At 39.2% G+C, this 27,977-nt stretch overlaps 1 protein-coding gene across 9 annotated transcripts in view; it reads left to right on the plus strand.

Annotated features, from left to right (window-relative positions):
• The window catches only part of CHD7 (chromodomain helicase DNA binding protein 7), a 186,685-nt gene that overhangs the window by 111,930 nt on the left and 46,778 nt on the right, over positions 1-27,977 (plus strand). For all 9 annotated transcript variants that reach the window (XM_059394627.1, XM_059394625.1, XM_059394626.1 and 6 more), the window contains 6 exons: positions 4,686-4,827; positions 9,961-10,098; positions 11,145-11,210; positions 17,183-17,238; positions 24,074-24,188; positions 27,456-27,539. In XM_059394627.1, the coding sequence (XP_059250610.1) occupies positions 4,686-4,827; positions 9,961-10,098; positions 11,145-11,210; positions 17,183-17,238; positions 24,074-24,188; positions 27,456-27,539 (601 nt within the window). The remainder of the gene's footprint in view (positions 1-4,685; positions 4,828-9,960; positions 10,099-11,144; positions 11,211-17,182; positions 17,239-24,073; positions 24,189-27,455; positions 27,540-27,977) is intronic.

A 27,977-nucleotide genomic window follows, 5' to 3' on the forward strand; every position in this document is an offset into this window, starting at 1 on the left:
AGAGCCTGGTCTAATGGTGGTGACCTAAATGTCACTAAGCTGTGGACCCTCAGCACGTCCAGCTGGCCACCCGTGTGACCTGGCTCTCATGGTAAAGTGCACAATGGAAATAAGGCCTTCAGACTACTAGCACCGTCCCCAGAGAAATGTGCTGCTTCTGAGGGTGTAGGGGTTTGCCTGGCCTCAGGAGTGGGTGGCTCCGTATCTCGGTCACACCAGCAATGGCAGAGATAAGGCTGAGGAAATAAAAGGACTTGGTGAGGGGGGGGGCGTATAGCGATGTACTGGTTTTGAAAACTTGCTAAGTCTCACTCTATTTCGGTAGCACATCAGTCCTATTTTACTGAGCCTCATAGGTCTTTCATCATAAAGATAGAATCTGTGGGGTTTTCTTAAATGAGTTAATGAGAAAAGCACTGGCACATCATAAGGGCTGTATATGTGAGTGCTGTCGTGGCTGTGACTTGTGCTCTTTAGTGAAATCGATCTGCTAAAATTGATAAGGAGCCTACCTGACCAGGCACCAGGAAAATAAAGATAAATAAGACAGACTTCTTCCTCTTTCTGAGCTTAAGGGCTGGTTGGGGAAAGACCTGCACTCACACACACACTCAGGTCCATATACAGCTTTGGTTTTGGATCACTGCGGGAGTGCGACCACCACATTTTGTATATTTTAAATACCCCTTCCTTGTGTGGGGTCCATATGACATGTGGCTGGTGATCCGGTCTGCGTTGGCTAGGAGAGGCTTCCCTGAGTGTGTGATGGCCGTAGGTGGAGTGGGGAGGGGAAAGGAGGTGGAAGAAACAGGTGGGTTCCTCAGGGAGCAGTTCTGGGTGTCTGCAGCATAAAGGTGAGTGGAGGGTTTGGGGTGTGAAAAGAGTAGAACTATACTGTTGCCATTTGCAGATGCTGCAGAAGGCCTGACAAGCTAGTGCAGACTGGCAGGCCTGTTAAACATGGGATAGGACTTCAAGCAGGATGGTGCGGTCAGGTCTATACCGCAGCTGGTCACCGTGGTGATGCGTAGAGGGTGGGTTGGTGTTGGTTTTGGTGGCAGCGCCACATCCCTGAATTGGGAAATGTGGAAGCAGAGTGGGTTTGGGAGAGCAGAATGGAAGCAGACAGGATTTCTCCGGGGCGGAGGCCGGTTGGGGCTGGAGTGAGATAGTGGTCCCTGCACGCCCCCAGTCATCCTTGTGATCCTCGCCGGCAGGTCACCTTGTGGAGGCCAGTATCACCTACACCCGTGTGCAGCCAGCACGGCAGCTGCTAGAGGTTCTGTGGACTGTGCCAAGCCACTCGGTGGCCCGGTTCTCAATATTGGAGTGTCAGCTTAAGGGATGTTTCTGATCAGTAATATTCTCTTACCCTCAATGGGAGGACTGTCCTGTTTGTACCTTCCAGCTTTCCAAATTGTAATTTGGGGAAGGAATGTTTGTATGGCTGTGTTTTGGCTCTGACATTAGAAAAGACTAGCTTTGCGCCGGAGCAGTTTATATCACGACAGTGGAGGTGCACTGTGTGCCCTTTCCCCAGTGGTCTGAGAGTGGGCCACGCTGCCCGTGGGACCCCAGAGGCAGCAGTGGGAGGGGGTGTGGGCAGTTGTGATGGGCAAAGTGGGAGATGACACCTGCCTGGGCTGGAGCAGTGGTCCTGGGCTTGGAGAGGAACGGCCTTTGGGATTGTCTGCTGGTTTGTTCTTCCAGCTTGTGTTGGGCACTGTGGACAAAGGGCCTTCCTTCTCATGTTGCTTAGAGGAAATGATCTGTAGCAAGGTGGGGTTCTGTTTCTCAGTCTTCAATTGATTTGGCCCAAGCGGGTCTGAGTCATGTCAGAGGATTTGTTTGCAGACGTTTCAGAACACGTTCCCAGCTGCATATCTTCCGGATGTGTGTGCATCCTTGGCCATTTGTGTCAGACATTGCCAAGGCCTTCATCCACTATCTCACTTAGACCTCCTAATGAATCTTGGAGGAAGATAGAATTTCCAACCTCCTTTTACAGAAGAAGAAACGGAGGCGCAGGGAAATGGAGTGGCTTGTCCCAGGTCCCAGACAGAAAAGGTTCTACATGACAGAGTCAGAACTTGAACTAAGGTGTGTCTGACCCTCATCAGTGCGCAGAGCACCGTTCTGCATTACACCTCATTTGTTAAAAATTCTGACTTTGGCTTTTTCTGGGGACAGAGCAGTTTTAATATAACACTTAGTTGAAAATCCAAATGAGCTTCTTGCACAGTAGCAAAGGCGGTTTAAAAATCAAAGTAACTTCATCTTGTCCTCAATTGTAATGTGTTTGGGTTGGACAATGAGGATTTTGTAGCTTTTTTTGACTTCTTGACATGTTTTTGATTTGTATATTGATGTCATGAGAAGATGTCAGCGTAGAAATGCTTAGCTGTCTCTGAGCAATGTTAATAGCGCAAAGTCTAATGAGTTTAGAAATCTTTCAGTAATCAGATCTGGGGTGAGTGCTTCCCTTGGCTACAGGCTTTTTCTTCCGAAGCATTTGGAGAGGTCTTGTCTGACTTTTAACAGCCTTGGAGGTTCCACATAGTTCATTCATGGGAAGGGCAGATGGAAAATCATTAGCACTTCTCTCCTTCGGCAAATTGATATTTCATCAAACCTGGGCTCTGGTGGCTCTAAGACAGTAAGCCTTTTTACTCCTATAGGATAGTTCACACAGGGTGCAGTAACCCCACTAAATTAAATTGTGTACTTCGTTCTGGTGCGGAGAGGTCACCGTGAAAAGCACCGGCTGCCGACTTACTTTACCTGGCAGTGGTTCAACTCTGTGACAGGCCTACCTCTGATTTAAACAAATTTGAGAAATATGTAAAGTTTTGGAAGCAGTTTTGCACTGATTTGATAAAAGAAACCACAAAACACTGCAGCGCAGGTGTTGAGAATGTTTGAAAGCTGATTGAGGGAAGCAGATGGCTTTAGTCAGTGGCATCCAGCCAAAAGAGCAGGTGCTGGTCATGTGACCGCTGGTTACCAGGGTAATCTGATTGCTCTTGGCGTGCAGATGAAAGGAAAGGGGCCCAGCGTTCAGCTGTAGTATTGTATAATTTGTGGCAGTTAGAGCGGAAATAAATGCTGGAAATGGAGCCTCATGGTAGGGGAGACTTCTGTCCATGTGTAGCGTAAACACTAGGACAGTCGGATGAGGAACTGTTGTATGGATTTTTTTTTTTAATTTAAAAAATATTATTATTTCCATGAATCTTTTGGGGACTTCAAGTTTTTCAGACACTGCCTTTAAAAAAAATTTTTTTTAAATAAAAAAGCTCTTTAAATCTAACTGCCCTTTGCTGTAATCTTGAATTCTTGTAAGTTACTTCCCTATGTGGCTATTTACCATGCTACAATGTTCACAAAATAAAAACAAGCTCTGAGCATTTAGAAAGAACTAGTTTAGGATTACCAAATATTTTATTTACTCATGATAGAAATTTTAGGTGAGTGATGGATACTTTATTATACTAACATACTTCTGAAATATTTTACGTGTTATGTTTTATTGAAATAAAAGCAATAGAGATGTCTTGGTGTCCTTTATAGTAACTGAGGCTGAAAAAATGCTGTTTAATGCATTCTGTCAGCATACTTTTCTGGAATTCATAAACTTCAATAAATAAACTTTTTAAAGGCTTTTGAAATACATCTTTTTTTCAAGTTTCTTAGAATTTTAGGTTTTCCAGAAATAATAAATGTAATCATTACCAAGGTTAGATGAATTTAAATGTTGGATAACATGATAATGTTAGAAAACCTTGGGGCTTGTTTAGAAATTGGAATGGAAGATACCATTAAATGTACATTCTAAAAGAATGTCAAATGAAGGTTCTAAAGGTAACGGTAAAAAATTAAAAAAAAATTTTTTTCTTAGAGTTCATTCATGTCTTTTGACTTATGTAACATTCAAATCCTATTAACGTTTGACAGAAACATAGTATGGAACATGCACTTTAATTATTGGGGTCGCCTTGCTATATTTTTGTATTTCAGAGACCTAGCTTTTGAAGGAAAGGCTATTGTGACTGCGTCAAAAATGCCTAGCACCAAAACAAAGATTATTTTAAATGAAGAAGACAGCATTAAGTAAAATTATGTAGTACAGGAAATTGCCATATATTTTGTTATATTTTAAAAGGCTGTCATTGGATAATAATATAGCTGGATGACATAATAGAGGACACCTAGTAGTGTTGGTTATGAAAAGGACTTAAATAGGAGTATTTAAAACTCTCTGCAAGAGAAACAAAGAAATGATCATTATAGTGTTGTTTCCTGAGACATTAAAAAAAAAAAAAATCATTCTGTACCTTAAAAACTTAATAGCAAAACTACTTCTTGATCTGATTTTTCATTCTGCCTTGGTGTATTGGCAGGGATTTTGCATTGTCTAGAAGAACAAATGTATTCCGGGTGGTATTAGGAGTTTTTGCATGAAATTTCTTTTTAATTAGGTCAGATATTTGCCAGAGGTCATCATTGTGGGGTTTTGCTGTAAAAACTTACTTGAGAGTGCCGTTTAACTGTAAATGGCCAATGTGCATCGATTTATCAGTTGTCATTGATACTTTCGGGATATTAATGCGGGAAATATAAGGCATGGGGACATGTGGAAAACCTCATTAAAAAGTGAACACTAAGTGATCCACTTTGAATTCTAGTAATAAGAAACCTGATTCAGAAGCAAGTGCTTTGAAGAAAAAGGTCAACAAGGGAAAAACAGAAGGTTCTGAAAATTCAGACTTAGACAAAACGCCCCCACCATCTCCTCCTCCTGAAGAAGATGAGGACCCAGGTGTTCAGGTAATACCATCATTCTGATCCCGAGCCTTGGTTATTTAGCATGGGTAACTTTAGCTGCGTATCAAGTACACTAGACCTCCCCTGTCTTTGTTATAGAGCTGCTTTAAAGGTGGCTTTATTGTTGTCTGGAACACTAGAGCCATAATGGTGAGAGCTGGGGGCCAGCACGAAATTAGACCCCCGACTTCTTGGTTTTGTCATCTTTGACCCCGTGATAAAGAAAACGGAGGATCTTCATTTACTTCTGTAAATGTATCTTTCGATGTTGATGTATATATTAATGTTAACACGTTGTTGATATATTGGTTTGTGTAAAGCTGCTTTCACATTTCTCATTTTCTCTGATGTTCGGTTGCTTGTCAATTCTTTTATTTTGCAGAATTAAAAAAACCAACGTGTAATCTGTAGCTTGTCTTAAGATTTCTGACATTTGAAGGCCAGAGTTGAGCTTTATAGTCATATAATAAGTTTCTGTGAACAAGTTTGTGACTTTCTGGATGGCAGCGGTGCAGAACTTTTCAGTATTAGATTCTCCTGACTCTTGGAGAATTTTGTAGGAAGCAGTTGAAAAACTGAGATAAACATTAGGAATTTAGATTCTTACCTGTAAAGCACACTGCCTTCACTGATTGGACTACAAGGTAAGAGGCCCTTCCACGTGACTGTTAAAAATTATTTCCTTGTTACGTTCTCTGGAAGCATGCCAGTATGTTCCACTGGGATGGCTAAGAATGTCACTTCAGTGATTGACATCTAAGTTATCAAGGAGCAGTTACTGAGGAGCCCTGCTCAAATCAGAAGTCTGCCCCTAACAGCCTGCTTGCCTTTTTCTGAGAATTTGGTCCACTCAAAGTACTTGCTATCTGTACTATCTACCAAGTCGCTTAAAAGTTAGAAAAGAAAAAATATGCCATTTGCAGCTCTCTCCTAAAGAATTTCAGAAAGTTAGGGTTTTGTTTTGTTTGTTTAAGAGATTTTATTTTTGAGTAATCTTTGCACCCAATGTGAGGCTCAAACCCACAATCCTGAGATCATGAGTCATGTGCTCTACTGGCTGAGCCAGCCAGGGCACCCCGTTTGTTTGTTTTTTAGTAGAACTCCCTGATGTCTAAAATGTCACGGAATGGCTTAAACTAAGAGGGCCCAAAAAGGAGAGGAAAGATAGAGTACTTGTGAATTAATGTGGTTTGGTTTGATTCTTTAACTAACTTGTGATGCCTCTGGCCGTTTGGGTAAATTTTGTAATTTCCTTTTACACATCACTGAAGAGATAGGAAAGGTAAGTGGATGTCTTTTTTAATTGCTTAGGGACTTTTAAACTAAATATTTGGATGGTTTTAAATTTTATTTTAATGCGCAAGTCTGTTTTTTCCTGCATCATGTTTGCTTCAACTAGGGCCTTTATGGCAGTAGTATTTGGACAACATTAAACAGATTTATTCATACAAGTCAAGAAAATTCTATTGTTTCCTCACAAATAACGCTGCTGTTTCTTAAAAGTGTTTGTATTTATAGAGACACAGTTGGACTTTATGAAATACTCATTTTTTTCCTTCTGCGTTTCAGTTCTAGAAAAAGGCCAGTCTGTTCAAATGAACATCAGTGCATCCTTTCTAATTGGCTAGTGCATAACTGTTGCAGGTTCAGTAGCTCATATAAACAACCACACAGGGTTTGAAGGCAGGTCTTCTTCTGTCTCCTGACACAGGAAGTGATGCTGTCTGCTGTTTGTTGTTTCTTCCTGTATCCTATGCATAAAGGGCTAACAGTTCTTGGTTTCTGTGATTGGTTTAAACTAGTAAATGCCATATAATGTAAACTGAAAATTGTATCTCAAAGTACTATTGCGGAGAGATATTGAAAGCATGTGTAAGTCTTCTCTTTGGTGTAGCCATGTTAATTATATGCAACTTTTCTAAAGCAATCCAAGTTTAACAAGTTGACCTATTGTTTTAGTGTCAGTTCAGAAGTTTTGAGTTATGGTTAATTTAATTTAGTTGTATTTTATTTTATTTATTTTTTTATATTTTAATTTATTTGAGAGAGAGAATGAGGAGGGCATCCAAGTTGATGTGAGGACAAACTTCCACAAGTAAAACAGTTATGTCCACCAATCATAAATTTCTGCTCAAGAAAACAAAAAGCTTCCTATTTTATTGTACTGTAACATTTCTTCAGTAGTGATATTTAGTGTAAAGGGGATTTGTCTTGGGCTCCCTGTAAGCTGTTCAGTTACTTAGGCTGGACGAAGTACTGTGACATGACCCCAACCAGGGCAGCCTGATAAAACATCACAGGTGCATCACTGGTAGCACATTCCTCCTTAGGTTAAGGACGACAAGAGGAAAATATAGATCAGTCCATTTCAATTTAGTTAAATGGATATATTAGATGAAATACAGATATTATGCTGAATTTTATAAAATTGAAATATTGTTCCTCTTAACAGCCTTTTATATCTGAAAGAAATGGACAGTTGAGAAGTAAGGGGAGGTTAAATGGGCACAGGAGCAGGAGTTAGGAAGAGAGATCAGCTTTGTGAAGAGAGAAGGGAAGCTGTGTGCAGGGTAGTCTGACCTTGTAGCCTCAGTGCTTTCTGATTTTTTATTTTTTTGGAAAGGCGGAGCTAGTTAATGATGACTTTAAACCTACTGATTTCATTTGTCATTCGTATGTACCGTGCACTGTTCTAAATGTTTTCAGTGAATTCTGTTATGTAATCTAATTGCTTTATGTGATCTTCAAGTATACTTATGACATAGTTAACTATCATTAACCCCATTCTGCAGACCAGGAAACTGAGGTCCACAAAAGACATGTCCAAGGTCACATAGTGAGAATCTGGGCTAATTCAGACACTCAGCGCTCATTTTGATGGCCCACAAGTTTAAACTGCCTTGGTGGTGTGGGGAAGGGTCACAGATGGCAGAACCCCTGCTGATTTTTGCGGGGAGTTGGGGGAGGTTCCCCCCTCCCCAACCTGGAATTGGTTCCAGGCGGGGCTGACAAGAAGGTTCAGTGGAGGACCTCTGGTTTATGTTACTACTGCTGCTGGTCTAAGCTGCTAGGAAGTCTGTTACTAAGAGGTTATTCCACAAACCTTGAGTCAGAAAGGTACTTTGCCCCTCTACAGTCACAACTGTGTTAGGACTAAGTGCTCATAGTCTCCAACAACTCATTTGATGGTCATATTATATCGAGTTGGCACTGTGAACTGCCTCACATTCCCTCTTGAGAGCAGAGAGAGCAGAAACATTAAAAACACAAAACAAAACAAAAACAAAAAAAACTGTCTTACCCTTTGAGGCAAGGTACTAGGCTTCCTTGGTCCTGACTTGAGCCACGAATGTCTTGCTTGTTCCTCCTCTGCTCTGCATGGTGGGGTGACTTGCCTTTCTGCCTAACTGACCAACTTTGCAATTCATGAGTCTCTTTAAAAAGTTTTATTTTGGGGTTGCCTGGGTGGCTCAGTGGGTTAAAGCCTCTGCCTTCAGCTCAGGTCATGATCCCAGGATTCTGGGATCGAGCTCCGCATTGGGCGCTCTGCTTAGCAGGCAGCCTGCTTCCTTCTCTCTCTCTGCCTGCTTGTGATCCTGTCTGTGAAATAAATAAATAAATAAATCTTTTTAAAAAATTTTTTAAATTTTTTAAAAAGTTTTATTTTGTAGTTTTTAGTAAAAGGTTCACTAGTGTTACTTTTCTCAGTATTTTTATTCATTCTGTGTGCTTCCTAAACTCCTCTACAAGCTATAATCTTACACTTACCAGTGATTTAAACTTACATATGTCATTTTATAGTTACGTTAGCTTTTATCAAATACACATATTAATGAAAAGTTATTCCTCCCCATTTTTCATTAACTCACAAAACTAATTCTTCATCAGAAAGGTCTAACAATACAGAATTATTTTGAACGAAAAGTGTAAAAGTCCTCCTGCTTCATTCACTTCACTCCCTAGAATTCATAGCTGCTAATAATTTATGTGTCTTTTCAGATTTTTTTTGTGTGATTGAAAACGTAAACATATACATTCATTTTTTTTTTTTTTAAGGAAATGTGCACTGAGTCATAGAGAAGTACACAAAACATTCAGTGTCCTTGTCTTGAGTTTATGTATTGATGAGCCACACAAAGAGATCTTATATAGAATTATAAGCTACTTCTTATTATGTGACTTTCTTTTCTTTTTATTTTACAATTTATCCTGCAGCTATTCTGAAGATCTAAAAGTTTGGGGCTAAAAAACAATTGCGGTATCTTGCAGTTATTCCGAAGATATGTTACGTACCTGACTAGAAGCGTCATTGCTAGGTCAAAGGGTGGGCATGTTTTAAATTTTGATAGCCATGGCCACACTGTCCTGCTGAGGTGGAGTGGGTTCTTTTGACCATGGGGTGGCAGGGAACCTATTTTGCCAATAATCTTACTAATACCTATTAGCAATAGGTAATAGTAATAGCTATTACCAGGATTTCACATTTTCATCAGTGTGGTTAAAAAAAAAAATTTTAACCAAAAAAAGTAAAATTACTTTTCATAGTCATTCATTATCACTTCTGCCATTTAGTCCTTCATCTTTTCAAAAATTTTCAGACTGTTGCCAAAATTAAAATGCAGACCTTTTATTTAAATGGCCCTCTGAAGTACTATTTCAGTATTTATGTGGAACTTTATAATTTGCAGGTTATCTTCTAATACCTTTATTTTTGCAGACCTTTTATTAGAGGAAAAATTTTAAAACATACAGAAATAGAATAGTAAAAGGAATTCCTATGTAGCTGTCATCCGGCTTCTGTACTGTTTTCACTTCTGAGCAATATGCCACCCAAGTAAAGAATCAGTTACGTGGTTGCTTATAGTCTCCAGCTGAAGGTCTGGTAGCTGGAAGCAGCCCAGCCTCGCCCAGTCCCCGGTGGCTGACTCCAGACTTCCCCCATCTCTGTCATGTTCATTGCCACTCTGGTTTCTTAGGCAACGTACAAGCTTAAATTCATCAGCTTTTCTTCAAGATTAATTTTAAAAAAATGTACACGTGTATCGTACCATCTGAAAAGTTATCAAGAACGTCAGTGATGGCTTTTTAAACCTGCTCCGTTGGGTTTGTTTGTTTGTTTGTTTGTTTCTGTTTTAGAAGAGACGTTCCAGCAGGCAGGTGAAGAGAAAGCGATACACGGAAGATTTGGAGTTCAAGATTTCCGACGAGGAGGTAGATGATGCGGACGCTGCTGGGAGAGACTCCCCCTCCAACACCTCGCAGTCGGAGCAGCAGGTCAGCGGCCCTCCCTTGTGGTTCTCATGTGCCTTGGAGAAGGTGGACCAGAGAGCTCCTAGCTGGAAACCTGGGATTTGAGCCGGAGAACATTCAGCTACTGTTGGCTGACGTGCTGTGGGGCTGTGCTTGTGCAGCAGTATCTTTTAGAAAGCCCTGCTTGCTGAAACTTATTTATATAAGCCTATGATATGTAATTTGACACAGTTTTGGAGAATTAATGGTCTGTGCTGAGGAAGAGTCAGAGCTAGGATGCAAGGAGGGTGAATTTACCTCTGAAGAATTCAGGGCTGCATCTTCTGGGACTTTAATAAACCACTCAAGCGTGTCTCCTGCTGTTAGGCACCGTCGGAACCCCTTTATGAAATTACTGCCTTGTAGTGCCCAGCAGGGCATACTTTATTTTCTGTGCAATGTAAATGATGGATGAAATAGTTTGTATCAAATATGGGTAGTAACGTAGGATTGATTATTGTAAAGATCTTTTATTTTTTTTAAATGCCCTTTTGTTACCATTACTGTACTTTAGTTAACAAACTGGTAACCCGTTGCAAAGTATATTAAATGCAGTTCTTTACTTTATTTGGTAATTTGTGCTATGTTAAGTTGTTATATAACGTTTTATGTGACCAACATAGATAAAAGCTGCCTACAATAACAAAATGATGACTCTATTTACCCCATGGGTATAGATGAGGAAAAGTTATATTTTTGACTGCTGTCATGCGGAGATTATTTTCTTTTGGCAGCTGGAGTTTCTGAATGTTCTCTGGCTTTAGGGACCCATGCTAGTCCACGTAATTAAACCACATAATCATGAAGTAATAAACACAGATCTTCTTTTTGCCTATCTGGAGAGTGAGGGTCTTGTTCTTTTCAGTCATATTTCCCACTGGCGACTTTGAACCCAGTGGTGTATAAAGGGCAAGAATTTAAAGGGGATAGATGTGCAAGGGGAATGATCTCTTTTTCTGTAGCATGGAATGAAAGATTTCCATTTGGACTGATTTATTCTACTTTCTTTGATTTTGTTTTGTTTTGTTTAGGAATCTGTCGATGCAGAAGGTCCAGTGGTAGAAAAAATCATGAGTAGTCGTTCAATAAAAAAACAGGTAAGCACCATTTGGAGTGATCCAAACCTATGGTGTAAGTCTGACTCTTAAATTGTTTTTTGCTTTACAATCTCCTTTAAAAAGTTCACTAATGTACAACAACCACTATTGTACAATAACACTTTTGGTGATATTTCTAATCCTGTTTGATTTACTAGCCAAATATAAAACTTTGGGGAGATTTAGCCCCAAATGAAATGGAAATTTCAGTCAGTGCTTTATTATACCATTTAGAGTAGACAAGAGACTCAAGATGTCACCAAAGAACTATATTGGGCTTTTAGAGGCTTAGTCTGCCTTTTTCAAAAATATTCATAAAAATCATAGACATGAATTTACCCCTCATCTCCCTTAGGAAAGTTTCCTGCCTGCCCCTGACACCCCCAAGATGGAGGTTTATCATTTTAGTGAGCAGGTGTTTTCTCATACTTTTCGTAACATTCTTCATATCCAGTTAAAATACTCACTGAAATCTTTTATTTTTCAGTGCAAACGTGAGACACAAAACCGCTTCCAGTGTAATTTTTTTTTTTTTTTTTTTAGATTCCTTTTTTTAAAAAAAGTAATCTCTACACCCAGCATCGGGCTTGAGCTCACAACCCCAAGATCAAGAGTTGCATGCTCTTACTGATTGAGCCAACCAGGTGCCCCTTCAGTGTAGTTTTAAAAGATAATATGACTTTCTTCAATATGATTTATTCAAAATTAGTCAAAATTTATGTTGGTCTTGCAAAGACGAGTCTGGTAACTTTGTCAATGAGGAACACATATCCTCAGTGACAAAGTAGTCCAGTAACACTGCATTTTCTTCCATCCCAACCATCTCTCTCTTGCCCAGTTGGAGGAAATGCTTTATTTTGTTTGAAGAATTACATAGTCATCGAGATACATCTCTATATTCCGGCATACAATTTACGGTGTTCTGAGAAAATGATATCCTTTACATATAGGGCGTCTGTCTTTCAGCTTGAATCATTGTCAAATGCAATTCTTTCTTTCGTATTTGCTTTCCAGGTTGGTGGGAAATCAGCCTTTCTCTCTCTCTCTCTTTTTTTTTTTTAATGTAAGATGTATACAAAGTGTAACTTCCCATTGTGAGGGAGAGGAGGCATGGAGGAATCTGTGAGAAGAGACACAGGCTTATCAAATAGGGAACCTTTGCTTTTCAAATGCTACTGTCTGGAGACCCTTGAAAATGGTATTAGACCAGCAGGGCATTTCTCTTTACCTTTGTTGCAGTACCGTTTGCTTTTCTATTGTGTTATTCAGAGTGTGGATTTTTATCAGAATATGCAACTCTAGTTCACATGAAAATAATCAAGAATGACATATCAAGATATTTTCAAATTGAGTGTAGGAGATAGCAGGGGTATAATGGAGTGGCTTTCTGTTGACTCTTTGAACTGACGACTTCCTCTCTGATGGATTAAATGATGAAATTTCAACCAAATTTCCCACCTGTTCAAGCAGAAATGAGCGCTGTTTAACTCATTAGAAAGGTTGTGTTTTTGTCCTGCTAATGACTCTGGAACCGATAATTTGCGAATTGTAGATATGTAGTAAAATTTAAATCCTTGACATGCTTCAAAGAACAGTCCCCTTCACAGAATTGAAGTGACTTGTTGGAGTGAACAGCCTGTGGTTTGGTGGGATGTAGGGCTTCTCACCTAGTTGATGGTGCTTCAGCAGACATGCTTGGCAGGTTTGGGGGTGGACGTTGTAATTAGCTCTATTATTCAGAGCTACCTAGAGTGCGGGTTATGTAGGACATTGCTTTTTCTTTCTGCTTTGCGCACTTTAAAACTCATTTTCTTTTCTTATGACCCTTGAGAGGTAGGTATCCTTGGTTAGGAAATAGGTATTATTACCATTTACGGACAACCGGGGTGGTTTTCTCATAGGAGGTGAAAAATCACTTGATTTTTATAGGAGGGTAGAGTGTTTGTTGAGTAGGTAGGAATTTTCGGATGGCGAAGATGAATGGAGAAATTGCCCCGGAAGGGGAGGGGAGCCTTGAGGTGTGGTTTAAAGTACGGATGAGATGTAGAGCCCACTGACGCATCTTGCTTGTATGTGACTGGTATTTCATAAAGTGTGATAAAAACCGTCCGAATGTTGTAAACATGAGCAGGTACCAACTTTCGACTGGTTGTGTTCTTGAAATAGCTACTTTAGTTATCAGCTTTATTAACATTGGAGGAAAGTGTGGCAAATAGAAACAAAAGGAAATTTGAGATTTTCCTGCGGCTTCTAGCTATGCCTGCTGGTCTGCATCCTCTTACCATGAATAATTGAAGAAGTAGCTGCGAGAAGAGGCCTTTATCTCCCGCTGGCAGGGCTACAGAAACTCGCCGGGAGCTCTCCGAGCGTACCCTCCATGGTGCTGACACATAGTGGGGACTCAGATGATGGTTTTCCACGTCCGTTGACCTCATCATTGTAGCCTGAGAATCATTTCCCATTGTGAGGGAGTCATGTAGACGCAGAGCTCATCTGGCAGGGCCTCCACGATTCAGCGTCTCGTGCTGACTAGGGACGGCTCAGTCCCGTGTGTCATTCTAAACTCACATTCATGTGCGTGAGATCCAGCGGAAGGGATGTCGCTAATTCTTGTACTTGAATTTTATGGTACATTTAAGAATGGACTTTTGGATTGTACAACGTTTTAATTCTTTTCGTTTTCCACATTTAGCCCATCATGTAGCCCTTTCTGCTTGGAGCCATCCGTCCTTGGGGAATGATGATTCGAATCCTTTTTGTATCGGAAGGCCAAAAATAGTTTTAAAAGTGAATTCTGATTCTATTTAGTGGAATTCTTTGTTTCTTTAAGTTATCCCATATGTTTTCTTAAGAGCTAATTTAAAATTCCAGGGTATTTGTTTTAATCCTCTTCAGCTGAACCCACTAATAACAACAACAAATAGTATGTAAAGCAGGCAAAACGCTTCATCACATTTATTATGTCCTCTTTTCTCCGTAAGTGAACTATGATTTGCTATCTCTGGTAGAGTAGAATAGGTTGGGTCAGGAGGAGGAAATGATTTGTACCTTTGCTTTATTGATATATCAAGGTGTTCTCACTTTCTGTTGTAAATTATGCAACAGCATTTTCCCTTTTGGCACTATAGTTTAGCTGCAAATGCTTAGGAAAGGTCATTCATTATTTTAGGCTGCAGGATTATCATTTACCTAGATTGCTGTTGTAGAATCCAGGTGGCCAAAGGTGTCGATTTAATACCTGGTCAAGGTTTCTGGTTCCTGTGAACGATAGAAACAAGTATAGCTTAATATATTTGTAACTTCAAATTTCATATGAATAATAAGGATTTTCATAGACTAGCTTTGGAGTCTAATGAGATATACACATTTTTGTTAAATGTTCCATTGAACACATAAAATTACTTTAGAGAGCTCTCAAAGGTGTGGTTTAAAGGTGCGTGCATGCGTGTCCAGAAGTAGTGCTATGAGTCAGTTATTCATTGGTTATGCCCATTACAGAATGGTGTCTGAAAGTTGGACATGGGGACATGTAGTTGTTGGGGCTGTTTCCAACTATCACCAGAGGCTAAACTGCCATTTAGTGAATAATTAATATCTGAGGGCTTATGAATTCACAGACTTTTGTTAATTGTTTTGCTATTAATAAAGGAGAAGAGGTCAGCAGGAGCGTATTTATGGGAAACAAAAGGTACAAAACAGCTCTACTTACAGCTCTAGGGGCAAGAAGGTGATCCAGTATGGGTGGGCACTTAATCAAAGAACAAGCTTATAATTTGGGGCATCCAGAAGAAATAGGCCCTGGTAGAATTTTACACCAGCTCCTGGTGCTACTACAGAACTCCTTGGAACCTAATTGCTGCCCCTCAGACAGTTCTAGACCTAGAGGAATAGCTGATCATGACAAGAAAATGGGTATTGATGAAAGCCTGGGACGGACAGCTGATGGCTTTGAGTCAGAGCTTTCTGGCAACAGGATTTGGACAGAAGGAAAACTATCCCTCTGGTTCCAGAGTTGTTCCTGTGTACCTTGGTGCCCACTTAGAAATTAATGGGCCAGTGAGACTATTTATAATGCAATGAGAAAGACAGTATAGGAGGAAGGATTGGGAAGAAGGAAATCAGGAAATAATAGGCCTAGAAATGATAAACCTTGTGTTTTTGTTTTGTTGTTTATTTTGTTGTTGTTGTTTTATTACTTCAAAGATAGCATAATTTTGAAACACCCTTTCTGAATTGAAAGAAATATAGTCAGCATCAAAAGAGTAAAAATGGTAGACCAGATGTTTGAATTCCATTCTAGGACTGAATTTCATGATGATGATGTGACAGGTGTTAAAGGATCTAGGCTCATGCTGGCTTTCCCTTTACCCTGGTTGTCTTCTGATTTGTCTTGGCCTTTCTACTGGAATAGCCAGTTGTGTGCAGAGATAATACATTTCAAATGACTGCTGAAACGTGTGAGTAGAAGAGGGAACATTGGGGCTCGAAAAAAGTAAAGTGGGGGCTGGATGGATTGTCACTTGAATTGACTAGAACTTATTTCTAAATTGATTGCAGATTTACCTTGCTGTTCTTGAGGGTATCTGACAAACATTTCTTTTCCTATTTTGGACATCCAAACATTTGGGGTATTGATGGTGTTCTCTATATGTTGGTTAAAAAGCTGTTTATGGTTATGATCATTGATAGGTGTTAGGTTTGAACCAGTTATGAATGGGCTTTGACTACACACTTGAGTATCCTGTCTTCTAATTGCTGATCTCTACGCAGGTGGAAGAAACAGTGTAAACTTTAGGTTTAACTGATACAAGTGAGGGTTTTAAAAAAAAAGTTGAAGTTCACAATCTTTGATAGCAGCTTGGAGATTAGGGATTGAGGGAAACTGTAGGCTCTTGGAGCAGAGCCTGTGCCTGCTCGTCATCCAGTCTAGAAGTCTTTGCTCCTTTGTTTGTCCTCTGCCATGTTCCTGCTTGCCTTAATTTTCTGTGCAGCATCTCTGAGGCAGCTTCGCCAAGTGTGACCCTCCAGGCAGGTTTGGGTGCACTTGTAAGAGTGTAAAAGCAAGCCCTAACCCTCTGTAAGTGGTGTTTACATTTTCATCCCTGATTTATCTGATCCAACGTTCCAGGAGAAAATTACATATTATGACTTGTTTAACAGCCTAAAACCAGAAGGGAAAAAAATATTGAAAGAGATACTTAAAATATCATTTGAGCAGTATCTCCTGCATACACAGCAGTAGGTGGGATCAAGGGAGATGGTGTAGATAATGGTCAATGGTGTACCATTGACCTCTTGATTCGGCTGATGCGTATCACGATTCTAACCTTACCTAAATGTAGTAGTTGGAGTGTTAATTTTATTTGGCTGCTATGTGTGTGAGACATCTTGTCTGAGAGATTTTAATTGTACCATTGAGTAAAACTAAAACTGTGAATTGTGATGCACTGATATTACAGCAGAAGAACAAGGTTTAGTTTTATATGGTTTCTTGTTTAGAGTTATTAACTATATGGAGGAATAAATGTCTTTTAAATATTTTAAAACATTACAAAACCCACAATGTAAAGTTGCCACGAGGCAGCCAAAAATAATACATATGGCATTCAGGAGAGCAGTTGCTAATTGGCTGCTGCCTGAGAAAATGGTACACTTGGCGTCTACTTAACACTGTGGCTTTGGCAGAGAGCCAGGTTTGGGGTCAGGTTGTTGTGAATGAAGCTGCATGTGGTTAGGGAGGAGTTAAAATGATTCATGTCGTAGGAGCTGTAGCCCATCGAGTAGCAGCATGGGCCTAAGTGCATGAGTCCTCGTCTCCCTGGCCGCCTTCAGCTCGCACCTCACTCATCCTCACAAGAACGGCCCGTGCTGCCTTGGTCCTGCCTGTTTTGTGTTCCTTTGGGAGTAAATCATTACTTTTGGATTATTCTGATAGTTGGTTTTAAGTGCCTAAAAATTATCTTTTGTTGCAGAAGGACTCTGGAGAGGAGGTAGAAGTTGAGGAATTCTATGTGAAATACAAAAACTTGTAAGTAAACTCTGACTTTTTTTCCTTTTAATCGGGATTCCCAATTAAGTTCCAAATAAGAATTTAAAAAGTAATTGGAAAAATGAAGCAGGAAGTGGGAATTGGGAAATATTGGTATGGTTTATTTAGTGCTTTGGAGGCCATTGCTTACTAACTCTTTTGTCTTTGAAATTTCATGAATTTAATTTTTCTGGAAAATGTGTGATTGGTATAAAAGTTGACTAGCTTACATGTATAACCAAGAAATTCTTTTCAGAAGGGATAAAACCTCCTACAATAAGAGAAAAGTGAGTCAAGTAATATTTGCGTGTCCTCTGAGAGTGACTCTTCCTCCTCTGCCAGGCACTTGAGATGAGATATCTACTGTCAGGGGAGGGCTCTAGAAAATCATGACATCATTCACGTTTTGAAATGCAGTCAGCTGTGATTTTGTTTGTCTCTTTTTGTTTAGTAAATCCGAATGCATAACTTTTTAGGAAACTGAATTAAGAACACAGTGGGTTGTTGTTGTTTACTGTAGACTGAAGACCAGACTCATTTTGAAAAGGCAGTGTGGTTATGGGGATCAGTAGTCATCTGGCTGAAGAAGTTTGCGGCCTTTTTCTAGTCTAAGCAACCATCACAGAACAAGGACAGAAGTCTTCATGGATGATGTAAAAATTAAACCTCAAGTACCGTATTAATAGATTCTAGAATTTAAAGAGAGGCTTCTGGGAGTTGCTGTCAAAACAGCCTAAGAAAATTTACCCCACTGTTAGAATGTGAAAGCATCGGGCCCATGGTTTCTGTCACCCTCCTTTGTGGCAACCAGCACTGTGTTAATAAGCTAATAGAGTTGTGCACTTCTGAGCAGGACCCCTCCCCAAGTGAAAAGATGCAGAAGTCTCTTGCCAGTGTCATTGGGGGAGTGCAGTGACATACAGAATACAGCAATAAAAAAATGCTTGGTCTGTATTAGACGGGTGTTGTCATCATTTTGTACTTAGAGCAAGATGAGTGTGCGCGTGTAGAGATGATACATATGATGGGATTTCCTGCAGGGTCATTTGAGGGAGGTGTCAGGATTGGTGAGGAGATAACTACGTTAGCCAGAGTGAGTTCTCCGGTAGACTTATCAAAGCAGACACAGAGCAGAGAAGTTTAAGTATTGATTCCCACAAAGTGGCACCACCAGTAGGCATCCATGTAGGACAGCCTGTAGAAGCAGAGCTTCAGGGGCTTGACTGGTTCGTGACTAGGTACCGCTGCCAGGCCAGGGGAGGCCTGCCATCATTTGTCGTTCATGGGAGATGATGCACATGGAGTTCTGAGAAAGAGCTTTTCTGTCTGATAGTATTGAGTTCTAAGGGAAATTAAAATTTCCATAAAATTAACAGTTTCCATTGACCTTTTATTTTTGACATAATTTCAGATTTACAAAAAAAATTGCAAAATGGGATAAAGAATTCCTATTTTCCTTTTTGTAATTAAAAAAGTATCTTCTGGAAAGATATTTTTGAGACTCTTAAATGTGCTAATGGTTGCTAAGTGGTGATTTACTAATTCTATCACCCATTCTAAATGTATTAGTTGGGTTCCTGCTGTAAGGGAGAATTTGACCTAAATTTGCTTCTTTGTAGCTCTGTAGACTTGCAGAGTCTTATTTTATTCAGTGGGCCATCATTATTATCATATCATTATTTATGATAAAACTATTTGCTCACATTATTTCAAGTTTGACCAGTGGGAACCCCTTCAGGCTGGGTCCTATTTCCCTTTGCCTTGTCCCCATCCTTCTTTGAGCACTTCCTTGCTCTCTGGCACCAGAGGATATTCCAGACTCATGTTGTAATTTACTTCTTTAAGTCCTGGAATAGGTAATTTCTCCAAAAGCCTTGGTTGTTTCTACTGGAGAACGGCATTTAGAAACCACAATCTGAGTCCTAGGTGTGCTCATTACTGCAGGGGAGTCAGTGCTCCTGGGGCCTCTCCGTGGAGAGGGCTAGGTGGGCCCCCTGCACATGTCCATGTGTGTGCGTGCACATGTATGCAATACAGGTTACATGTACACACATATGTTTGTTACACATACACACATAACTTCTGTGTACCTACGTGTCTACTTACCTAACAGTGGTGAAAATCAATGCCGTTATAGCAATAGTTTTGGTTTTACATATTATTTTAAAGATTAATTTGACAGAGACATAGCGAGAGAGGGGATACAAGCATGGGGGGGTGGGAGAAGGAGAAACAGGCCTCCTGTCAAGCAGGGAGCCCGATGTGGGGCTCGATCCCAGGACCCTGGGATCATGACCTGAGCCAAAGGCAGACACTTAACAGCTGGGCCACCCAGGCACCCAATTTTGGTTTTATTTCAGAAGCATGACAGGGTTCATTGAGTCCTTTCACCTTCCAATAGTAATGATTCCCTTCTTCAACCAGGAGACACCTGGCTCTTATTATCTCTACTGTCTTTGTTTATTTGTCAGTTCTATAATATATAGGAAGTGTTTTCTAATTTATTAGATCATATTTTTTGTGAAAAAGAAGGCTACCAGGTATAAAGTTCATTCAGTGTTTAGAATTTTTTGTGCTTAGCCAAAGGGTTTTTAGAAGCTAAATACTTGGTTCAGAATTTCCTTGGGTTAATTCTTCCCCTCCCCTTGCGCCCCTTTCAGGGTGACTGTGTTATTTATTTGATACTCAGTTTGGTCTTTAGTTTCTATCTGTATCTGTATTCCATTTTAGCACCCGATCATTCTTTTTCTTTTCTTTTTTTTTTTTCAAGATTTTATATGTTTATTTGAGAATGAGAGAGAGAGCACAAGCAGGGGGTAGGCCAGAGTTTGGAAACGGACAGGCAGACTCTCCGCTGAGCAGGAAGCCAGACACAGGGGTCAATTCTAAGACCGTGAGATCGTGACCTGAGCCAAAATCAAAATCAGACTCTTAACCACCCAGGTGCCTCAACTACCCACCATTCTTGTTGATCTTACTTATTTTCTTTATTTCAAGGTCACAAATTACTCACATGGTTCAAAAGTCAGAACTTCTACATAAGGGTACTCAAAGACACATCCTTTTCTCTTCCCCTCAACCCCTCAATCCCTACTTACCGTCTCATTACTCCCAGATTTAGCCTTTCTGTACTTTTGGGCATGAACATGCAGATAATGTGTGTGTGTATGTGTGTGTGTGTGTGTAAATATTTATACATAAAAAATATTTTATACATATAAAATATTATTTTCCCCCTTTTCCTTACATACAAAAATAGCAATGATCAGTAGATATTTGCACTTGGCTTTTTAATAATACTATATTTTGGAAGTTACTCAATATTGATTCATAAGGTCTTCTTCATTCTTTGTTACTGCTGTGTAATACTCCATGGCATGGCTGTATCATCGCTCATCCAGCCAGTCTCCTGTGTGTGTGGGCGTGTAAATGGCTTCCGATGTTCTATAGCTACAGACAGTGCTATAGCATATATTCTCATGCCTGTATATTATCAGATTGTTGGAGGCACAGTTTGAGGATGAATTCCTAGGAGTGGGGTTGCTGTATTCAGAGGAGAAAATATATGTAGTTCTGTTAGGTATTGCCACATTCCCTTTCATAAGAGTATGGCCCTCTGCATTCCTACTGACGATGTAAGAGACCACCTCTCTGCCTACAACCTATCCAGCGTAGTGTGGTGGTTTCACTTTTTGCAAGAAATTGTATTTCGCTTTTGATTTTTTTTTTAAAATTTATGAATGAGAATATCTTTTTGTAAGTTTTATGACCATTTTTGTATTTTCTTTAATCAGTTGCGTGTTCATGTCTTCTGCCCACTTTTCTGTTGTGCTTTCGTCCTTATTCTGTGTTCTATGTTGCAACTGTGATTTCCCAGTTTCAATGGTCCTTTGACTTTTTGTTTTTATTGCACTGTAAATTAATTTTTTTGTAGTTAAATTTATTAATCTTTTCTCTTATTGGACATTGCTCTTGAGCCATAGCTAGAAAGCTTTTCCCTACCACCAGCTTAAAGAGGAATTTGCTGTGTTTTCCTCTGGTATCTGCATGTTCTCGTTTTCTGTATATAGGGGCTTAAACATCCACTTGGTGTTTATTTTGGGTATGGTATAAAGTATAATAATTCTTGTTCCAATTTTATACTTTCCCAAATATTGTTGTTCTAACACCATTATTGAAAAGTCCATCTTTGTCCTGGTGGTTTGAGATGTAACCCTTATCATGTGCTAAATTTACATATTTATTTGGAAACATATTTGTACCTTTTTTTTTTTTTTTTAAGAGAGTGAGCAGGGGCAGGGCAGAGGGAGAGAGAGAATCTCAAGCAAGCACTGCACTGGGCTTGATCTCATAATCCTGAGATCCTGACCTGGGCTGAAATCAAGAATCGGGTGCTCCACCCAGGAGCCCTGTATCATATTTTAATCCTTTGGTCTGCCTGTCTGTTCCTGAGCCTTTGGTCTGCCTGTCTGTTCCTGTCTGTTCCTGAGTAGCACACTGTTTTACTCATAAAGGCTTAAATTTTATTTTAATATCTGGTTATGTAGTTTCCCCTAAAAACTCTTCCTTTTTAGTATTTTCTTGGATGTTCTTGCAAGTTTATTTTTATATATAAGTCAGTATTAACTTGTCTAGCACCATAAAAATGCTTGTTTATGGGACGCCTGGGTGGCTCAGTTTTTAAACATCTGCCTTTGACTCATGTCATGATCCCAGGGTCCTGGGATCGAGTCCCACGTCGGGCTCTCTGTTCAGTGGGGAGCCTGCTCCTCCCTCTGCTTGCTCTTTCCCTGCCTGTGCTCTTTCTGTGACAAATAAATAAATAAAATCTTTTTTAAAAATGCTTGTTTATGCATTTATGGATTTATGGTTTATGACGTTGTGTCATGCCATCTAAAAATAAGGATGTCTTTCTAGTTGGTTCAGCTCTATTTTTGTGTCTTTTAGAAGGGTTTTAAATATTTCCTTACATAAATTTCACACATTTTTTGTTAAGATTTATGACTAAGCATTTAATCTTTGTTGATAACGTAAAAGAGGTTTTCTCTACTGTTGTTTGTGTAAATGGAAGCTATTGATTTCTGTGTGTTAATTTTATATCCTGGTACACTGCTAAATTATTTCATTTTATTATTTGAATTAGTTTTCAAATTGATTCTCTAGGATTTTCCAGTAATATAATCATACCGTTTGCAAATAGAGATAGTTTTATTTCTTACTTTCCAATTACTTTTCCCCTTGTTGTTTTCTCTTGTCTAATAACATTGGCTAATGCCTCAAATACAATATTGAATAATAGTAGAAGCTGTGGACATCCTTGCCTTGTTTCTGATGTTAGTGGAGGAGGCCGTGGCTTTTCTCCATTTAGTAAAACAGAGTCACTATCCAAATATTTCAGCCCAGTTTGCAAGAGGAAGAATGACACTAGAGGCCTGTGCTCACGTTCCAGCCACACTGATGGTGCTGGAAAGGCATGTGTACCTCAGCAGACACACATTGTTGACTTGCACCTGTGCCTTTTTCTATCCAAGAAGGAGATTAGACTCAGTTATTTTTAAAATACTTGTTTCTTGATAATATGCAGAAACAGTATTGCGTATTACTTACTGGAAATTAGGAAAATACTTGAAAGTAGAAAAGAAAATACTTGCAATCTTACCACCCAGAAAATATCATTCTCAACATATTGTTGCATTTTCATCTAGTCTCTTTTCTCTGTGTGCGTGTGTGTACAGGTTTTATGTCGACTCCCGGCCTATCAGGGCGTACGTGTTTAACGTCCTTATCTCCCTCAGTCAATCGTACAAGCACCGAATCAGGTCTACCTTTTGCACATTAGACTTTACATAAATATAAATGATACAGTACTTAATATTGTAAGCCTTTCCCATGTCATTAATCATTTTTGACAGATTTTAGAATGGCTGCATAACTTCTAAGAGTAGTAGTACCTTGATTTTGAAATAGGTGCATATTCAGGCACCTCATTTCTTTTCAATGTCCTCACCAGAAAGAGAGATAAGAGATAGTCCAGGCTATCTGGGGCAGGGAGAAAATGATGGTACAAAAGAATATTGAAATAGCAAACCAAAGAATGTCAAAGCTACCATAAAATATTGACTATATACCTTTGAGTCTTGGAGAAGTAAGAGGGAGGGTGAGAGTGTTCGAGATAGGGTTAGAGAGAACACCTGTGCTTGGAGCGGGCCGTGGGAGTCTGAGGAGGAGGGCCTTGCCCTGAGTGAGGACCAGGTAGACAGTAGAGAGCAACAAAATCACAGTGTTCCAAGAGACGGCATTTCACAGCTCCTGGAAGAGTGAGGCTGGGCGGGCAGAAACTGCCCAGGGGCTGGTGGGGCATGGGTGTTCAGACAGTAGGTGAGGGTTTTCCTCCTTTGGATTGCTCTGGAAGGACTAAGTTATGTTTACCTTTGCTGTTTTAAATCAGAATTCTCTTAACTTGATAAAAACCTTTTATTTCTCAATTAATGATAAAAGGCTCAAAATGTAAATTCATAATTAAGGCCACCCTGTAGTGCTAATTGTTTTGTATTGAAGTGTAATCCGTTCACTTATGAAAACAGCTTTTGTTAGTAGGTCCTTTTCTTTTTTTAATGGGAGATAAATAAGAGAGCTGGAGCTCAGGACGGAAGACAGATTTCAGGCACAATTATTGATTTTTTTCTTATTCTCAAACATGAATAATTGTATTGAGTGTTGATCAGCAGCCTCTATTAGTAGGTAAACTGCTTATTTCATTAATTATTTAGTTGATTTTGGGGGAATAACAAGGTTATTTTCTACATGTTTCAAGTATATTATTTTATTCTTTTAGCTCTTATCTTCATTGTCAATGGGCATCTGTAGAAGATCTGGAAAAAGATAAGAGAATTCAGCAAAAGATCAAACGATTTAAGGCAAAGCAGGGCCAGAACAAATTCCTTTCAGAGGTATGAAATACCCAGTTAATTTTCTTAAGTAGTAACCTTATTAAAATGTTCTGAATTTTGAGTTTTAGGTTAAGCAAATTACTAAGAAATACTAGTTTCCCTCATTTGGTGCTGTTACTTGCATATTGGTAACTGGTTATTGCTAAAAAATAATTGGTAAACAGGAAATTTCTCATTCTTCCTGTTGCTTAGTCTAGAAGATACTGGTCCCTATGATATTATGTGGAAATATGATGGTATCATTAAAATCTTGTAATGAAAGTCCAGTTAGCCGATGATGATAAAAGCTGTTAAAAGTTCTATTAAGACTTAGTGAGGTATAAAGACTCTACAGTGACTATTAAATACAGTTTCTAGAATATAAGTTACTTCTGTTAAGGAAAGTATGTGGCCGATTTCTTCTGTTCAGGTTAATGCCTGATTACAGACTTTACCAAACTTATTCTTACAAATGATGTGCTATGGTATAGAAATTGGTGTTGTGTCTTTGCCTGTCTCGCTTTATCCTAAGTTATTGATGATGAAAACGTAACCATACCTAGGGCAGGGAAGAAAATCTGCATTTTTTTGAAAGAAGTGTTATGATCCCCTTCGGCCCACTCGATTGCATTAAAAAATGCTTTTGCAGACTACTTACTGGGGTCTCTGGACTTTTGCTCACCAGTTTGGTTTCACTTACAGCCTCAGGAAGATAAAAGAGAAACCTTCACACTGAAAGATTAAACTTGCTGATTTATTAGTTTTCCTCTCCATAAAGGAGTTAACAGAATGTAAACTGTAAAGAAGTGTGAAATTTGATGCAAAATAATACCTGTTTAACAACCTACTTCACACCCCCTCCCCTTTTTGGACATGGAGGGGTGAGGACGGAAGAGTGTTCAGTATTTTTATGTCATAAAATCCTTATAATCTGAGGTGAGAAGTCTGTGTTCTCCTGGAATCTGATTTCCGTGCTCCCAACAGGCAGATTGTAAAGTTTGTATTAGATGTGTGATTAGGTGGTGGTGGTTTTATTGGGCATATGTCTCATCACCACCTTTCCTGATCTGAGTATTCAGCTTCTTTGCAGTGCAGTAATTAACACTGAGGGGAATGGCGTCATCACATGTGACTCACCTCTTGGAGAATATCTAAGTGTTGTTTTTTTTTTTTTTTGGAAGGGCAGTTCCTAAGAAATATCATAAAGTCCCCTATTTTTGTGCCCTTCTTGATGATTAAATGTTGGTGACATTGGGCAAGTTGAAATCATCGGCTTTCTTTTAGAAAGAGACATATGTTCTGTTGACTTTTTTCTATGGATCAGTGTAGGGATAAGGAAAGAGTGTAGTGGTAGCTGTCTCCCCCATCCCCGGCCCAAACCCCATCCCTAAGTCCTGGTTCTGTTTATGAAATTTGTTTGGACTCTGCTGGTGTCAGTTGCAATTTAGGGATTTGTACCTATGTAGCTTTATCTATTTGTACCTATGTAGCTTTATCTATTTGGGTCTCCCTATATGAATAACCTGTACCACAACTGAAATACATTATCTTGAGTGGTAACTTGGCAACTAGACATCTTAATTTTTGTCCCAAGTGGAAGTAGCATAAACTCCTGTCTGAAAAAGTGATCTGAGGGCAAGCCCAAAAGGATAGCAACTCCCTTCCTCTTTCTCGTTTACAGACAGACACACATATGCACACACATGCGCAGACACACACATACAACGGGCACACATGCACGCACACGCGCGCGCACACACACACACACCCTGTTCCATATACAGTCCCGGCTTCAGGTGTCCCATGGTTCTGCTACTTTGGCATTTTTAATTATGACGGCTTTTGCATTCTTTGTTTCAGCTTAGGCACCCTTGTAAGTCCGCTGCCACTGAAATCTGTGTTTAAATTGGAAATTGCATCTCATGCACGATGATGCAGGTTACTCACTAGCAGGTTGGAAGTGTTCAGGAATAAGGTGAAGGATTTTAATTCATCAATGAAAGCTGCTGTTTAAGAACAAGGTGTCTTAAAAGGAGCTTTTATCATCAAAACCTAGTTTATGGAAAGTTTTCAGTGTTCATGCTGTATATGAATAATGCATACATGTTGTGTGCCTGAACCTAGAAGCTTTTGACAAAGCCAGTGCATTAGTACATTAACATTTTAAATGAACTGAACATTTCAATGAATTTTTTGCCTTACTAATCAACGCTGTGTAAGGGCCCGAGGCATTTGAAACACATTTTTGTATTTCTAATTCTTTTTTTCATAATTCAGAGTTCAAAGGACCCAAACCAGATGTTTTAAATGGACACAGTAGCCCAGAGAATGTTTGCTATCCTTGAGCCGACTGTGACCAAACAGCTTATCTTTTCAACCTGTAATTTAGAGGATATGAACAGTGTCTAAGTGACTTCTAATATGTCTTGCAGAAGCCTTTTAATTGCAGTTATGGTACTGATGAATATGTCTTCTGTTTTCTGACTGGCCTGACTCTGACTTCTTTAAAGTATGGCATAGTCTGTAATTTCTCTTTGAGCCATATTCTGTTACTTTATTATTTTATAGGCGATAACTTGCAAGCAAGTTAGTATTACTATACTTTTATAAAGATTGTTAATGCGTTGGCTAAATAACCCAATTATTTAAGCCTCATTTCTTTAGCCTTAATATTTTTAGCCAGATGCTCTATTTTCAGTGCAAATAAATCATTAGAATGCTTAGATTAATGATAAGACTATATTCAAATGAGGTACTAATATTGATAGGCAAAGATGACCAGACCCACTAAACTGTTCACACTAAAATAGGAAATTCACTGGTTTCAGTGTTCTTAGCTTTGGAATAGCATTCTGTAAATGATGCTAGAAGGCCTCAGACAACTCCAGCAGTTCAGAGACTCCAATCGCACTTACTGTGCATGGCTCCGAGTCTTTATTGCAAGCATAGTTTCGAGAATGCTAAATGCAGTGCATGCCATAAGCCTTTTGGATTGCTCATTAGTGAATTGTAATTTCACACTTCATTTAAAATATTCTTAAACATTCTCTCACAGTAAAAAGGTTTCACACAGTAATTAAAAGACCCAGTTAACAAAGTCTGAGAAGTCTGATTTCCTCATGGGGAATGATTTTGCTAAATTGTAGCATTTCAATTAATATAATAGAATTTGCCAAATATCAGTTTTATTTTGCTGTGACCCAAAATATTATTGTCTGGCGAAAAGTGAAATAACGTTTACTCTCAGGAATTAAATAAACATTTTAACTTTTTTGTCCTTTGGTGCAGATTGAAGATGAGCTTTTTAATCCAGATTATGTGGAGGTTGACCGGATAATGGACTTTGCACGTAGCACAGATGAGCGGGGAGAGGTAACAGAAGATCATTTGTATTAGGGGGCAGTGACTCAGACGGCTTATGTGTGTTTACAGAGAGTGATTATAGAATCCTAGATCTCGTCCTGGTTAGAGCCTTGGATCGTGATACAGTCGGTCTAAATTTAACTGAAACTTATTGACTGTTAGTTTTATGACCTAATAATAGTGCTAAGTGTGTTCTTTGTTTACTGTGAGAGCTTTTAAAAGAAATCAGTTTTCAATATGAATCAAATACATTGGCATTTTACATGATTTCAGAATGTGATCAATAAAGAAGAATTCAGTATGGTTTAGTATAAACCCAGAATGAAGCGCAGATTTCCCATACATAATTAAGAGTGCTGTAAGATGTAGCAGAATGGAATTTAATGTTACTTAACATTGTACATCCTTAGTGAAGCTGATGAACCTCATTTAATGTACTGCACAGAG

The sequence above is a fragment of the Mustela nigripes genome, chromosome 3 (genome assembly GCF_022355385.1).
Source record: "Mustela nigripes isolate SB6536 chromosome 3, MUSNIG.SB6536, whole genome shotgun sequence".
NCBI lineage: Eukaryota > Metazoa > Chordata > Mammalia > Carnivora > Mustelidae > Mustela > Mustela nigripes.